The sequence below is a fragment of the Salvia hispanica genome, chromosome 6 (assembly GCF_029641045.1).
Source record: "Salvia hispanica isolate PSC_SH4W2 chromosome 6, Shi_PSC_v1, whole genome shotgun sequence".
Classification (NCBI taxonomy): Eukaryota; Viridiplantae; Streptophyta; class Magnoliopsida; order Lamiales; family Lamiaceae; genus Salvia; species Salvia hispanica.
Genome location: NC_142697.1, coordinates 38,291,475 through 38,307,724, shown reverse-complemented (window position 1 = coordinate 38,307,724; position 16,250 = coordinate 38,291,475). Strand labels below are relative to the sequence as shown.

The following is a 16,250-nucleotide window of genomic DNA, read 5'->3' as shown; positions in this document are numbered from 1 at the left end:
GAATATAGAAGATTGAGAAAATGAAGATTGTGTGTGATGAATGGAGGAGGAGGAGGAATTATATATAGGGGAGTAAAAATAGCCGTTGGGTATTTAAAAAAAAAAAAAACGCCGAAAATACGCCGAACGCGCCTACAGTGGCCGGCGTTCACTCGGCGATAAATCGGCGTTTTTTCGGGAACCGGCGTTAATTCGGTAGAACTAACGCCGGAAAAAAAGCCGATTTCTCCCCATTGCCGGCGAATTTTCGGCGATACCCGGCGATAAAACGCCGGTTTTTAACGCCGCCTGCATTGGGAGTGCTCTTACCGTTTCAAAATTTCGGTATATCGTACCGAACTTCGGTTTACCGTTTTGAACGGTATATTGATATTTCGTACGATATACCGAAATTTTATACCATTTCGAATACCTGTAGACCAAAAAATATAATTTCAAAACCGAAAAATAAAACCAAAATTAATATAATTTTAACATAATAAAATAAACATCGTCCACATCTTCATAATCAAAAAATATATAATTAAGTTATATGGATATATTTATGATTTAAACTTTTAATCTTAAAAAAATAAATTATATTATTATTATTATTATTATTATTATTATTATTATTATTATTATTATTATTATTATTATTATTATTATTATTATTATTATTATCATCATCATCATCTTCATCATCATCATCATTATCATCGGTATAAACGATATGTATCGATAATTCGATAAGTATTGATTTTCGATATATTTCGGTATACCGATAATATCGATATATATCGTATATTCGATATAAAACGGTATACCGCGGTATAAGAAAATTCATATCGTTATCATATCGAAAATTCATATCGTTATCATACCGAAAACTTTCGATACGGTATTGTATCGTACCGAAAGTTTTGGTATACCGAAAATTCGATATTTTTCAATACGATACGATCGATATACCATTTTTTCGGTATATTTACCCAGCCCTATTCCTATTAACTGATGGAGATGAAAAAAACAAACAATTCACTGCAACACATGCTGGTTCACATTCAACTCAAAACCAAAAAGAAAAAAAAAGGAAAGATTTACACTATAAAGAAAACAAACTTGTCATCTATGAAACTGAAGAAGTGTATCAAGCAAAAAACCCTCCATCAGAGCTTCTGAAATATCAACCACAACACGCTCTTTATCGAATCGAATATCATCAAGCCATGGCCCACATTTCGCATCTTGTAAGACAATTTCATCCAAGCTTCTTCTGTCCGTCGTGGGAAGTAGAAAGTAATCAGCTTCTGCCAATATCTCATCAAGAACTGCTTCAGCCAGTGGTACGGACCTCGTCTTGGGCGGGGCAAAAGGTGGAGAGCAAAGATGGCATTTGTAAATCTCCAATAGCACTTCGTTTATCCGATCAAACAGAAGCTTAGGGTCGTAGTAGCAGCCGAGGGGTGGAAGCTCGACTTCATCGAATAAGGATTCATGAAGCAGCATATGTTCTGGTTGGGATATGATCTCTGATAGGTGATCCCAATCTAAGGAGGAGGCCTCCATCACCAACTGCACGTATTGGCAGAGGTGTTTGTCGCTGCAGGGATGAGCACTGGCCGGTGTGTGCTGAGGGGATGATATGAATGAGCACTCTTCGAAGTCAAGGCGATGTGGCTGCAGTTGCTTTCTGCCTGAAAAATTGATTTGTGTCTAGTTAGTAAGATGCAAATGGGGTCTTGAGTCTTGACAATGGCGAGCTTACCGGTTTGAAGTGAGATTGTTGGTGGACTGTCTACGAAGAATGGCTCAAGGACAGAGACTGGGCTTTGGTGCTCTTCGTGAAATTTGATGTTTTCAGCCAAATCTATGTGGTGGTCGTTCGAAGAAGCCTGCAAAGTTGCAACATTTTAGAAGGTAAGTAAAAAGAAAAATGTTATGTTGGGAGAGGGATGAAGCACTTACCATCACTGAATGAATTGCAGTGCCATCACATTTCTGTTCGTCGACTGTGTCTGAATGGGTTGTTTCGCTGAGGACTTCTACCGAAACATGTGATGCAGGTTGAAGGCAGCTGCCCATTTCTGCAGTCTTTGATTCACCTAGGAAATATGCAAAAATATGGTATATAAGCATATTGATAGAAAAGCTAATGATCATATCAGAAACAGGACAGTTTCCTACAATCACTTCTAATTTTGTTTGCAGTAGAAACATTGGTATCTTCAGCTGTCTGCAACGATGCAACCTCTGTTTTCGATCTTATTTCATTTCGTTCATGGAAACTGCTTTCACTGGCTCTAGGTGAGGTGTTGTACGGACAAAATCTCATCTCTGCAGAACCGGGACAGTATAGGCTGTCTCTTCTCGGGTTGAAGGGCCAGGAGTCGTGCTCAGGTGAGGAGAGGATCCGCTCCAGGGTTCTCGGGTTTTTTCTACTGGTGTCTGCCTCCACAGAGTTCAGATTATTCAATCTTGTGGAGAGGTGCCTCTTCGCCTCCAAGATCACATCACATTCCTTTTTGTCAGAAGATTTATCACTCGAAATGTATAATTTTCTACGAGTGGTATCAGCCACACGAGCTATGTCGGATCCCCTGCTGGATTTGACCACTTGTTTCATCGACGCCTTTTCTTCCTTCTCAGCATTGGTAGAGGAATTGCAGCAGTTCCTGTTTTCCTTTTTGGTGACTCCAAATGAATGTTTCAGTTTTTTCTTGATCTCTCTGAAAGAGAAGGAAGCAGTTCTCTCTTCGGATACTCTTCTACTCGATTTGTAAGGAAGCTGCAACGACGAGCAGCTGCTGGTCAAGTTCCCCGAATGCTTCCCATTTCGGGGAGCTGGCTTCAGTATTACTATTTTATCAGGTGGCTGGGCTATGAAATTTGCTTTCGAGGAGTACTTGAGCTGATAATTGATCTTCTTCCATAAGTAATCGTTCATGCTCGCTCCATCCATCGCCAACATGCTTCCAGACTTATCAGGAGGACTATCCTTACTTAGTACTGACTTGATTGTATCTTTCTCAGCCATATTCTTCGAGTTCAACACTTCCAATGCGTTAGAGAATAATTTGGACTCAGCATCCCTCCCTTCTCCAAAAACGAACCTTCTGTCGACATACATTTGATTAACAATAGCCTTCGCCCTTGCCCGAACTTGCTTGATGCTAATATCATCAACCCTATTATCATCATACTTTCCAAGATAGCTATTTCTTTGTAGACATTCTGAAAGCTGAATCTCTTTCCGGTGATTCTGAGCACAGGCGCCTAAAATTGCAGCAAGAGTTATCTTATCAAGGGATTTTGTTTCAGCTGAAGTCGAAGGTAGCTCGTTGATCAACCTAACTTCATTGTTCAAGCAACAGGAAGAAGATGGCAGATAGATGCTTTGGCTGCTTTTCCTAGTTGTCTTATGAGTGTTTGACAGCCGATGATCAACAAGTTCACCGTCTGTTTTACCAAATTGCTGTCTCTTGACTGTGTCTCGTTTGCTCTTCTGCTGCTTAACAGGCATCTCGTCTCCAATGCAGCGCCTCACGCTTCTTCCTTCACCATCAATTCGAACGCCACCACTTCTCTGACCTGCCCCCTTCTGAAGCCAAACAATACACTAATTCAGTATCCTTTTCATGAAATACTAATCAAGATTCATACATTTTGGATACAAAAATCTTTCAATATGGATAAACTTATATATATTTGATTCCTCAAAAAGAAAGATTACAACAGCTCAGTGGAGTAGATCTATCTGTTTCTTTTCACTTCTAATTACATATTTGAAAGAAAAAAAAATTTAAAACTCCAAATCACAATGAAAGAAGAATACTAGACTGAGAATGAACTGAAAGCTTACAAGAATCATTTGACATTCTTCATCAAAACTAGCAACGGCGTTAAGTGGTCTCGTATAATCTGTCGAAAACCACAGAAAGTCTGTAACAAATCATTGATAGTACAAAGGGGCATGATGTTTTAAGATTGCCCCATCTTTAGACATATAGCTAGTTGCATTTCAACAAGGACCATACAAGATATATGCATTTATGGCATAAAATCCCATTGCTACACTTTTATCTCCATATTCATAAATACCACCACCTAATTATTTGACTCATAAACCTACCATCACCAATCACACTCCAACTTTGCCTAACCAGAATACATAAAACTTAACATGATACGAATATAGGATGTATACCGATGATGTTTCTACTCGCTGGACGACCTTGGCATGATTCGAGGATGCTGAACAATCCCCACATACAGCTGAATTCACTTCCCTCACTTGCTTCATGAATTCGCGATGATCTTCTTGCCATGATTATGTGTCTAAACTGTATTGAATTCTATGGTCAAGAACTGATTCAGTCCAAATAAGTTGTACTAGTACATGAGAATCAGAAAACTGCACACAAAAACAGAGAACAATAGTATTATGAGTGGAGACATTCCTCAAATACATGTGGTGCAAGATATAAATATGTAACAACTCACTCAAAACTGCCAATTTCTAAGCATCTTCCCCATTTTCATGAAACCATGTCATGGAGCTTGGACAAAAGACCTAATCACTATTAAAAAAGTACAATTTTCACAGTTCCCTAACAACAATGCAAATCATGCATATATTTCAGGGGTGTTGGGGTGGGAATACAAGGCATCATTTGAAGCCACTAAAAGGGCATAATTTGTGCTGATTCAAATAGGCATTATTAGTTTAAGGCCAAAACAGCATTTATTTCCTCCAAAAATTTCAACTCATTTGTAGTTTGTTTAGACAAGAAACGGCCTTATTTTTTAATCAACACGCATGGAGATGGTGACAAGCTAGGTGCTGTCATATCCTTCTAGATTATTTAAAAGAAATCAGTTTTTTAATTAATTTGTCACAATTTGATTAATTTTGATTCCATCTTCTTTAAAAGTTAAAACTCACCAACCTTACAGTCTGCACTTCAGTATTAATTTTGGTTAGTCTTTCAGTGAAATTAGCTGACACAGTTTAGTATATTTTTATTAATGAAATGTTGCATTTGTAGTTTACGTGGCATTACCTAATCGATATATACCCATTCACAGTGATGGGAGATTGAGATGTGAATTCATATTAAATTTGATTAGGTACATTATTGCGAGTTGGTGGTCTTGGACTCTTGCAAATTAGGCGAATAAAGACTATTGAATCCATTTTTTTCTTTTTTTTGTTGGTTGAGTATTCCGCGCGTAATTAATTTGTTGTCTGTGGATACCGGTATGTATATATTATAGGAGTAATTAAACTATTTTTTTATGTTACTTTTATATTAAAAGGTTTTTTTTTCAGAGATACACTTATAATTGAGATCGTTTGAAGTTTGAATCTCGAACTTATTAATTGGAGGAAAAATGTTTTACAAATCTATTTTGACCTCGTCATTAAAAAAGTCTTCAAGTACACAATAGAATAGACTGAACTACTATTAGATTATTACTCAACGGTGCAATTTTGTTTTACTTATTTTATAAATGTGGATGTACTAGAATATGTGGAAATATAAGGAGTACAATTTATTTTGTTTGTATAGTTCTATTAGAGTCGGTGGTTTTTGGGTGTTCATGACCGACGAGTAGACCCACAAACTTTAATTCATTATTTTAAAAACTTTAATTCATTATCTAAAATAAATAATAATACCACAATCATCACCGAAGGGTGCAGGATTAATTTCATGATTAGAAATGGAAAATAGGTTGTTTTACTTATGTACAAAATGAAAAATAGCACTCAAATGTGTTAAATAGATTTATATAGAAACGTTACTACTAGTATTTAATTGAGGGTAAAGAAAAACAATATGTAAATGATGGTCAAATTAATTAGTTATATTTCACTGCCTCCCACTAAAATTTAGTGAATTATCTTCTAACAAAAAATTATTTTCACATAATATAAAGTTAACTAACGGTATATTTGGAGAGTAAAGGATTGAATTAGATTGCTATTCCAAATTTGATTTCATATAAGTACATCGTTAGCTCTATATAAAATTGGGCCACAAATTCAATGTATAATATATACTCTCGAAAAAGAAGTTACAGCCCAAGCCTTTTGGGCCTGAGATATGTTGAAGCCCCTCTCTTCAACCCAGGCAAGGAAACTTGCTGTTGCTCCTTCTGCCTCTTCTTCTTCTCTTCCTCTTTCCTCTCTCTCTCCTTATCCTCTTGTACCTTCCTCAAACTCTCCATCTCCTCCTCCATCGCACTCTTCTCCTGCTTCTGCTTCTTCTTGTGCTCGATCATCGACGTATCCGAGTCCTTCACCGAGAAAAACATGGGTCCGAGCTCAGCCAGCCACTGCGGCTCAACAGCTGTAGCACACTGCATGTATTCTTTCGCTGTGAGGACCAGCTCATGGTAGACGACGTAGTCGGGAGTGTACCCCAAGCCGTACAAGGCGCTGCTCGGATGGAGGTGACAGGGCATCCCGTTTCTGCAGTTGACATACTCCCCTACACCCTTGAGGCGAGCCGAGTTGTGGAAGTACGCCGAGCATATGGCCATTCTCACTACATCCCAGTCGAGCCCACACGACGTAAGTGGGATCTTGAGTGTCTTGAGAATGTCGAGGAGCTGGGATCTTACCTCTCTAGCCTTGCGTAAGCCTTTCACGTGCAGGAAATGGTCGTTGCACCAGTCCCCCCGGTAGTTGTTCGCCTTCCATTGCTTGTACACATTTAGGAGCGTGAGGTGGTCGGATTCCGGGACAAAGAATTTTTCCCTTGCGGCGTCGCTCTCTTCCACGCGGTCCTTGGGTCGGAAGAAAACAGAGGGCACTGAAAGCATTGACACGATTGTTAGAACCTCGTCGATGCACTGGAGCTGCTCGCCCATTAGAAGCATCTTGGCCAAGGGGGGATCCAACGGAAACTCCACCATCTTCCAACCTATATCTGTCAGATCTCCAACGTTGTTGAGAGCACCCAACACCCACAGCTGGTACATGGAGTTGAGGATGTTTTCTTGTGGAGGAGGATCCATGAAGTCGAAATCTAAAAGGTTGTCGATTTTCAAACTCTTGAGCAGCAAAACCACATTTCCCAGGTTGGTTCTCTGGATTTCTGGGACTGGACTTGGTAGCATTTCGTTCAGATAAGCGCTCTCTGTATAAAGACGGTAGCAAGTCCCCGGCCCAGTTCTTCCAGCTCGTCCAGCACGCTGATCAGCAGCAGCGCGACTAACAGGAAAGACTTGGAGAGCATCCATACCCATACGGGGGTTATAGACTTTTATCTTACCATAACCCGAGTCAATGACGTAGAAGATCCCATCGACAGTCAACGACGTCTCAGCAATATTTGTAGCAACAATACACTTGCGAGCTCCATCTTCAGCATTCTCAAAAATCTTTGCTTGCAAGTCAGCAGGAAGCTGGGAGTATATGGGAAGGATTAGCAGCTTTGGAGCTTCCTTTTTGGAAGCGAGTTGTTCCATACGTTCTTGAAGAGCATAACATGTCGCCTCAATCTCATCTTGACCAGTCATGAAGATTAGGATGTCGCCAGGAGCACTTGTGATGTGAATCGTCATCGCCTGCTTTACTGCACCTTCAACGTAATCTTCACAAGGTGACTTACTGTACAATGTCTGAACCGGAAATGTCCTCCCAGGAATGTGAAATATAGGTACGCTCCCAAAAAAATCCGAAAACTTTTGAGCATTTAGAGTAGCAGAAGTCACAATAAGCTTGAAATCACGACGCCTGGCCACGACTTTCTTGAGGATACCGAAAAGTACATCCGTGCTTAGAGACCGCTCGTGCGCTTCATCCATCACAATGACGCTACATGACAAAGATAAAAGGGTTAACACAACTATTCACACAACAGGCATTGCTCAAAACAACCTTCAATTCAAGAAATGCATACCGATACTTTTCCAGGTCTGAATCTTTTAGTGTCTCCCTCAGCAACACACCGTCAGTCATGTACTGCAAGACAATAGATCACTTGTTTTAAGAACTGTTAATTGAGAATTAGAGACTTCAACTGAGTATTCCAGTTTCTAGACAAATGTACTCGCAGATCAAGCCAATAAATGGACGAATCCACTCATATGCACGACCAGTTGCAGCAGATTGTACATAGTGTAGCTGATGTTCATAATCGAATGTGAAATGGAAGTACTTGTAGAGTATACTCTTGTATCAAACAGATACTAGCCAGGACAAGCAATAAAAGCGTAAAATCGAGTACAAATGACAAGGGATAAGAAGTCAATACCTTAATAACAGTGTTAGGCCCGGTGACATCCTCAAAACGTATGGCATATCCAACTTTATCACCAAGTTCAGTTTCCATCTCTTCACTGACTCTTTTTGCAACACTCATGGCGGCCACACGCCTTGGTTGTGTGCAACCAACAATGCCATTGTTTGTGTATCCATCTTCGTGAAGATACTGTGCAGGGAAAGTAATGTCATGATTGAAACAAATGTCTTTATATACAAACACAAATTCAGACAAACATTTTTATAAATATGTCTTTAAACATACCTGTGTTAGTTGTGTTGTCTTTCCTGAACCAGTTTCACCAACCACTACGATCACTTGGTTTTCGCGGATTACCTGTAGTTAAAAGATGACATTAAAAAACAAATACCCACATAAACTATCAATATGCGGAATACTATAATGTCTCTACTTTAATCAATTAAGCATAGCAGAAGAGCTCAACAAACAACTCATACCTGCAGTAACTCTTCTCGTATAGAAAAGATGGGCAAATATTGTCGCTGTTGCGCTAACGTTTTTGACTTAGCGAAATCACTGACTCCCTCTCCTTTTTTTAAATGTTGTGCAAATTTTGCATCCTGTTTGAAATCAATTTCACCTTGTTCGCCAACTTCAGCAGTATCTGCGTCAACCTAGTAAGCAATGCAAAAAAAAGTTCAGATCTTCAGTGACAAATGCCAAAAATAATGGCAGAACACCTAAAAATGCATCATTTAAATTCTGAATGCTGCATACCTGTTCGGCAGTTTTCTCAACACCAAGAATATTGCCAAGATTAGAACCAGCAAGCTCCCAAAACCGTTGTCTGGACTTATTCATGCTTTGTTTTTCACGAATTTCCCTGACCAGATTGGAGCCCTTCCGTGATATTATAGCCATATCGGACGTGGGGTCTTTCAATGGCATAACAGGCTCAGCTTGCTTTGTGAAAACAATTCTCCCATCGAGAAAAGGGGGTTTTGTATCTGTTAAACGAGATATTTAGAGTCTGAATAAAAAATATAACAGTTTTGCTTTAAAGTGAAAATCAGGACATCATAGAACATCCAAGCGTAAGAGTTGGGCATACCATGCACAAGAAGAATAACCTTTCGTTCTTCCTCATCATCAAACTCTGTCTGCACTTCAGTTCCTCTGACAGCACCTGATCTCATAAGTTGTCTATCCTCCCACTGAGCATTATCAGCAGTTAGCTGCGAAAGTTTTTTGCTCTGTGCAAGAGTCATCTTAGTCCCATCTCTTCTCACCTACAATCCAAAACAGAATTGGTTGGATAATAGAGTGCATGAGAAATAAAAACAAGCTATATGAATACTTATACTAGTTCTGAACTAACGTCTAAACCACATTACATAAGAACTGAATTACATTATACACACATGCACCCAACAAAAGCCAAAAAACTGTTCACATGTTTAGGATCAAAGGCCATTGCTGAGATTCTAGAATTAACCACCTTCACCATCAACTAGAACAAAAGTTAATACCCACTGATAGTAAGAACTTAGAATATAAAGGATCAGTTGGGCACAAGGGAATATACATCACCAAACTAAAGCCATTAGGAACTATACCAGCCTCTTAGCCAACTCTGCTTCTTTTTTCTGGAAAGACGCCTCGTCACCGAGAAAAGCAGAGGAGCTATCAGCGTCATAAACAGTGCCGCCTTCTTCTCGATCGTACCTGCAGACATGATTCATTTGTAATGAGAAATATTCAGATTATATAAGAAGCAACCTGACAACAATCAGCAATAATATCCAGATTATATTACCATGCACGATCAGAGTTGTATTCCATCTCTAAACGCATACTTTCTGTTATCTCATGATTCTGGTCTTCAGATGTACTTTCTGGTTCAGTTTCGCCATCCTAAAACAAGAAAACATACATAAAAATGGAAATGCGTTAGAATAATAAGATGTTACGGCAAACAATAGATCATAGGAGGGGGTTCAGGAGAATCAAAAGAGAGAAAGAGTTGGAAAAGAAAGAGCCTTTATACCTTAGGGTCAGCCTGATTGGATCTCCCACCATATCGGGAACTTGCAGACCTAAGAGATACCCCAGATGCCCGAATTGGAGTAGGGGAAGGAGCATAGCTATCCCAAGGAGATGCAGCTGTTGCCCACATGCAGAAAAGTCCTTTCAAGTTACTGAACAAGATAATTTCAAATTTCAGCCTATGAGTTAAGACAGATTTGTGAGACTTACCTGAAGAATTAGGAGTACGCCCTCCCAACCATGGAGAAACAAGCCGAGCATCAGGTGAGGCCCCAACAAGCATGGGGGATGGAGAAGGCCGATAATGTCTGCTGCTAGAATTGTGACCATCACGACGCGGGGATTCTTCCCACTCCCATCTTCCATCATCCCAGTCAGACCTGCCTACAATGATATGCATCACATTACGTTGAAAAACCTAACCTTAAAAAAGTTCATCATACATTCGATACAAGAATTAGAAGATGTGAACTACTCCCGCCGTTCCATAGTAGTAGAGTCTTTTTGGCACGCAGATTAAGAAAGAGATATTAGATACTACCTCCGTCCCCCAAATTTTGACAGAGTTTCAATTTCGGTCCGTCCCTGAAAATTTGACACACTTCACTTTTACCATTTTTGGTAGTGGACCCCATATTCCAACAACTCATTCCTACTCACATTTTATTATAAAACTAATACCTTAAAAGTAGGACCCACATCCCACCAACTTTTTCAACTCACTTTTTATTACATTTCTTAAAACCCGTGCCGGGTCAAAGTATGTCAAAATTTGGGGGACGGAGGTAGTATATTAAGTGAAGAGATAATAAAGTTGGAAAGGGAGAAAAGTAGAGATAGTAAAGTAAGAGAGGGAATAAAGTAAGTGAGGGAAAAAGTGTTACTTTTTGCTAAGTAGGGAAATGACTCTACTATAATGGAACGTCCCGAAATGGAAAAAACTATGGAACGGAGGGAGTATATTTTATCTCAAACAACTTATCAGATAGTAGTTCTTATTTACATAAAAGCATTATACGGTGAATATAGAGAATAAGGCATACCAGGTGTTCTCATGGACCTGTCGTATCTACCTCTTTTTCTCCCATAGTCTCCACCATGTTCTTTTTCTTGACCACGAGAGGACTCTCTTGGGGTCATCCCTTCCCTGTCATAGCCATATCTATCCCTAGGGGTCCTCCCTTCCCGGTCAGAGCCATATCTATCTCTAGGGGTCCTCCCTTCCCGGTCAGAGCCATATCTATCTCTAGGGGTCCTCCCTTCCCTGTCAGAGCTTCTGTAGTGCCCATCATATTTACTTCGATCTCTATCACTTCTGGCATAATCAGAACTAGGACTCCTACTCCTTGAACTTTCAACAGATTCAGTTCGCACCTAAAAATCACAAAAAGAAAATTAAATATACATCAATTAGCAATCAGCATTGACCCATCACCATTATTCATTATGCTAGCAACCGGGAAGAAAAGCATGTGCTTTTCAGTTCTAGAGTGCATAGTGCACTTAACTACTACAATAACTGTTGTTAAAAACTTTCAGATAGAAAGGTAGAATCAATAATTGGAAGTAGCATGCAGAACATGAATTCTTATACGCTTGTTAGTATCCAAAAGAACCATAAGGAAAAAAATGTACATTCATATGTCTATCTGAATGATGCCGGGGGGATGCTTCAACTGCATTTGCTTCTCCAGTAACAACACTTCCTGAAAATGTAGGAAGAAAAGCTAAAGAACACAGAAACAAAGGGAGATTTTTTATATAAAAAAATACACCAATAATAAGCATCACTTACCTAAATTAGAAGTCTCGTTTGAAGCTGATTCACGGTATTTCCTATTGCTGTAACTCCGTAAATTACTAGAGGTGACATTCTCCACATCAGTTATTCCTGAAGAAGCAGGCAAATCCTCACCTTCGTCTAGTGATGAAGCAATGGAAGCAACTCTTTCTTTTGGTTTTTTAAATGAACCATCAACCTTTGACTCCATTCGCTTTGCATTGGCAAGCATGTCTAGTCCTGTAAAATAATAAACAATAATATGAGAAAAGATAACAATTGTCTACCTTCCAATTTAAATTTCTGCTTTGAGCCAATAAATGTTAAAATCATACCTAAAACTGATTTTTTAAGTGGTCTAAAAACCACTCTATCCTTCCCTGGAACAAGCAGGCCTCCAACAGTAGAGTCTTCTGGAGCTAGAGTATCGGTGATCTTATCCAAATCATATTCCTTGTCCTTTCCGTTTCCCTAAATCAAAAGAAACAACTCAAATTTTGTTGCACAAATAAACAGGTTTCATTAGCTAAAGATCATGCTTAACCATTACACAACACAAACCTCCATTTCTACTTGGGTGGCCTTTTCCTACCACAGCTCTCTTTTTAACCTTATCTGCATTCAAGCAAACATTTATCAAATAAATCCCAGAGATAACACTGATGGGCATCTAGTTATTTCAAAACTATATCAAATAAAGTAAATAAAAAAAAATACTAAAATTTCATAGTCATGTAAATTCCATAAGCTCAGTTAAAAATCCAAACCAAATCAACCAATCCGGTTCAGAATTCAGCATCCTATTTTCACAGTTCAATTCTATTAAAACCTATTTGACAGAATGCACAGCCCTAACTGAAACTTCTACTTATGGTCCCACCATCAGCATACCAAACAACTAACTCATCTTGCACTACACCAGAGCTGGTTGCACCGAGCTGTTGGAGCTCCCTTAGGGTTCAATGAAACTTTAATGCTTAACAAACTATCTATCACGCCATAATCTGCAAGGTTTAGCACAGCTGTACAAAGAAGCTGTGTTTAGACATATTCTTACTTTACGCGGCACAAACAAGCTAAACTCCAAATTGTTCTTCTGAAACTTATTATGAGCCTAAAGATCAATGGATTTTGAAAGACTCAGTGAAGACCACCTTGGAATTCTGAGCAGCAGGAAGATACACCCCCCGAATACTGACTACCATTTCTCATTGAAGCATCAAATTTTTGACAGATCTTAAGGATTCTGATGGAGGCCAAAGCTTATCACCTGTACATGGAAAATGTATTCTGCCTTAACTGAAGCCCCTCTACAGTGCATTCGACCTAAGCCTAAGAACCATATCAGAGCTATCATGCCATGCTCATAAACTGCCTTTTGACAGAGCAAACCCCCAACAACCGAATCAACATTTGATATATCCCATCAACAACAACACTATGAACAGAAATACACACTATTTTTTAGATAAACGCAATCTAGAACAGGCAAAAAACACAAAGAGGCAGCAGATTATACACAGCACCAAATAGAGCTAAGAGATTATTGATTAGTTCACATCACACAGAGCAAATTCACTCGCCACAAAGCATAAAAGGTGATTGAAATTGAAACCAACACCAAATCATTCCATCCACAAAAGGTTAAATTCGAGACAAATTAAAGTTATTTACCTAGATTCAAGTGTAATGATGGAGTAGTAAATAGTAAACAGAGCTCCGGTTTCTCCAATCCTTTTACCAGTTTGTCATCTCATTGTCTGCAGTAGCATTTGCAGAGAAGATGAGAGCGAGATAATGACTAATCAAGAGGAGCAAGAGAGAGAGAGAGAGAGAGGGGCAGAGAGCAGAAGTCCACTGATTTGAACTTTCTTTCACTGTAAATGGAGTTTAACAATCACAGAATAATGAATATAGCTATTAATAGATTTAGAAATGATTGATATTTTCGTCTATTGAAAACTAAGTTATCAATTTGAAGTTTTGAACCCAAAGGTCGGCGCTTTCTAAGCTGTAATTTACATCATCCCAAATTGACTCGTAAACTATTTGCAATTAAAACAAGTTACAGCATCATATCTTCAGCTCCTCAACGAATAAACTGATGGCTTGAAAAAAAATCGTTTTGAATCAATCGAATGTGCAAGATCCAAACTTCAAAAAAAAAACCACGGGAGCTCCAAAATAACTGAAATAATTTAAACAATAAAATAAATAAGTACGAGTTCGAGTAAGAAACACCGCATACCAGTTTGGCATCAAGCAGAGCAGCTGCGATTGAACCGAAACCACGAATATGATTACAAGAGCTTGAGAGAGAAGTAGAAACAGCGAGCTTAGCATTCCTTATTTCAAGATTGATGGAAAGGAAAGAGCGATGAAGGGAAGGAGAATTTTCTAGGGCTTGGGCTTTTCTATTTTATTCCTACTATTTCAATTAGGCCCAAAGTGAATATATGTAGCCCGCGACTTATTTTCTAAATTTGCATGATTATTTGACACTTCTAATAAATCCACGTATAAATAATTAGTCATTCTTACTAACAATTAAAGTTTCATGATATAATAATAATTATTATATAAATAGAATAAATTTCTTGCATGTGCGTTTACAGGATGTTACACCATTCATTATCTCATTACACCAAAATTGGAATTATTTTATTTAACTATTCTTCAAATTTTATCCACAAATTAATTATAAGTTTTAATTACTTCTTCCGTCCCATAAAAATCTATGCATTTGAAATGACACGAAATTAATGCACAATTAGTAAAATAAGAGAGAAAGACAGAAAATGGTAGTTTTGTTAATAGATAGTGGAACCTACATTATTATTAATGTTTATGAGTTGTATTAAGAGCATCCCCAGTGGGGACAGACTTCTCATAGTCTTTCCAGCACTGCCACATCATAAGGACTTCCCATAACCTTCCCTGCACAGTGGCGGGCATTCCATAGCCTTCCCGCACGGACTTCCCGCAATAAAAAAAATCACAAATTCACCAAATTAAAACAATTTACGGAATTAATAAACAATGTACGGTATTAAAATTTCGACACAAATACGGAGAAAATGCAACTACTTTATTTTTTTAAAAAAATACATAATTATTACAAAAAAAAACTTAACAAACGAAAAAAAAACCTACCCCAAGCTTCGACAAATTGGCCCCCCGTCTCATTCCCCATCATCAGACTCGTCCTCCCCGTCGCTGGTGGTCCTGTCAACATCGGGCAGGGGTGGCAGCCTCAGATTTCTCTTCATAGTGTCGATCCCATCCTTCAACATCCGCTTGTACATGGGATCCGTCGCTGCATGCCTCTTCTCCGTTGTTTCGATCATGAACTGCGTCATCTGCAGTTCGGCGAGATTGGTCAGCTGGGGAGTGATCTGCAAAGGAGCTTCCGAGTGGACCTCTTGCAAGGCGCTGGAACTTCCCCTAGCCATCCGCATCGCGGCCTTTTGCCCAATCGGGCGACGGCGGCGGGAAGACGATTGAGGTGTCGGGAACTCTGCCTCGGCTTCGGGGAGTTCGTGGGAACCGGCATTGCTATTGTACTCGCCAGAGGTGTTGATCTTCGTCCGCTTCGGCCACCCAGCTTCAACACCCACCATAAACTTGGGGGAATTCTCCACCTCAAGATAAACCTCCCAATATTTGAACTCCCTGAACCTCTTCTCATGGTCGGGTTACTGCTGGTGAGACAGAAGCTTCACATCTTCGGAGGTCATGCCGATGGTTGCCAACCGGAGGTTCTTTTGGTAGAGGCCGACAAATCGGCTGAGTTGCTTCTTCAGCTGCTCCCACTGTTTCCGGCACTGCTCTGCACCGTGAGCCTTCCCGTCGGCTGGTTTCCATTCGAGGTAGCTTTGGCTAATGCGGTACCACATTCTGTCGATGACTTGGTTGGATGAGACGTATGGATCCTCGACTACACTGATCCATGCCTTTGCTAGCGCGATGCACTCCTGAATGCTCCAGACGGTCCTTTTTTTCCTGCCGCCGCCTTCCTCCACCCCCGTCCCACTATCGGTCGCTGCATGCGAGATAGTGGCCTTGCTCTTCCCCTCCTTTCGTGTCCTCGCCGGTGGTGCTGCTGGCTGTGTGGCTGGAGACGTCCGCGGAGATATCCCCAAATCATCAAAAGAGAACAACTCGGAGTCCGGGAACTGAGTCTCCAGGGCAGTACGAGTCTCTAGCGA

At 39.7% G+C, this 16,250-nt stretch overlaps 2 protein-coding genes across 3 annotated transcripts; both read right to left on the bottom strand.

Moving 5' to 3' along the window:
• Positions 1 to 1,000: 1,000 nt before the first annotated feature.
• Positions 1,001 to 4,710, bottom strand: LOC125203689 (uncharacterized). The gene is made up of 7 exons (XM_048102095.2): positions 4,483 to 4,710; positions 4,187 to 4,393; positions 3,842 to 3,900; positions 2,167 to 3,580; positions 1,948 to 2,084; positions 1,748 to 1,874; positions 1,001 to 1,676 (listed from the first exon to the last, which is right to left on the bottom strand). Exons 2-7 carry the CDS (start codon positions 4,305 to 4,307, stop codon positions 1,105 to 1,107), a joined length of 2,430 nt encoding a protein of 809 aa, XP_047958052.1. The 5' UTR covers positions 4,308 to 4,393; positions 4,483 to 4,710; the 3' UTR covers positions 1,001 to 1,104.
• Positions 4,711 to 5,937: 1,227 nt separating this feature from the next.
• LOC125206805 (pre-mRNA-splicing factor ATP-dependent RNA helicase DEAH7-like) lies at positions 5,938 to 14,441 on the bottom strand. Of its 2 annotated transcripts, XM_089061066.1 has the most exons (18): positions 14,291 to 14,441; positions 13,717 to 13,802; positions 12,604 to 12,657; positions 12,378 to 12,513; positions 12,058 to 12,282; positions 11,898 to 11,968; positions 11,306 to 11,636; positions 10,473 to 10,646; positions 10,264 to 10,379; positions 10,033 to 10,130; positions 9,833 to 9,941; positions 9,328 to 9,505; positions 8,994 to 9,223; positions 8,714 to 8,890; positions 8,520 to 8,591; positions 8,247 to 8,423; positions 7,893 to 7,954; positions 5,938 to 7,807 (listed from the first exon to the last, which is right to left on the bottom strand). In XM_089061066.1, exons 3-18 carry the CDS (start codon positions 12,607 to 12,609, stop codon positions 6,061 to 6,063), a joined length of 3,909 nt encoding a protein of 1,302 aa, XP_088917192.1. In that variant the 5' UTR covers positions 12,610 to 12,657; positions 13,717 to 13,802; positions 14,291 to 14,441; the 3' UTR covers positions 5,938 to 6,060. The 2 variants fall into 2 exon arrangements, with proteins under 2 accessions (XP_088917192.1, XP_088917193.1); XM_089061067.1 differs by lacking the exons at positions 11,306 to 11,636; positions 11,898 to 11,968; positions 12,058 to 12,282; ... (2 more) ...; positions 13,717 to 13,802; positions 14,291 to 14,441 and adding an exon at positions 10,738 to 10,766 and having other exon boundaries at positions 10,473 to 10,642.
• Positions 14,442 to 16,250: the final 1,809 nt, after the last annotated feature.

Coding starts and splice junctions, on each gene's coding strand:
- LOC125203689 (XM_048102095.2), bottom strand. CDS start 4,307: ATGGCAAGAAGATCATCGCGAATTCATGAAGCAAGTGAGGGAAGTGAA. Junction 2,085..2,166: donor AAACAAAATTAGAAGTGATT/GTAGGAAACTGT, acceptor CATATTTCCTAG/GTGAATCAAAGACTGCAGAA. Junction 1,677..1,747: donor AACAATCTCACTTCAAACCG/GTAAGCTCGCCA, acceptor TCAATTTTTCAG/GCAGAAAGCAACTGCAGCCA.
- LOC125206805 (XM_089061066.1), bottom strand. Junction 10,380..10,472: donor GCGTACTCCTAATTCTTCAG/GTAAGTCTCACA, acceptor TGTGGGCAACAG/CTGCATCTCCTTGGGATAGC. Junction 9,506..9,832: donor CAGAGTTGGCTAAGAGGCTG/GTATAGTTCCTA, acceptor TTTGGATTGTAG/GTGAGAAGAGATGGGACTAA.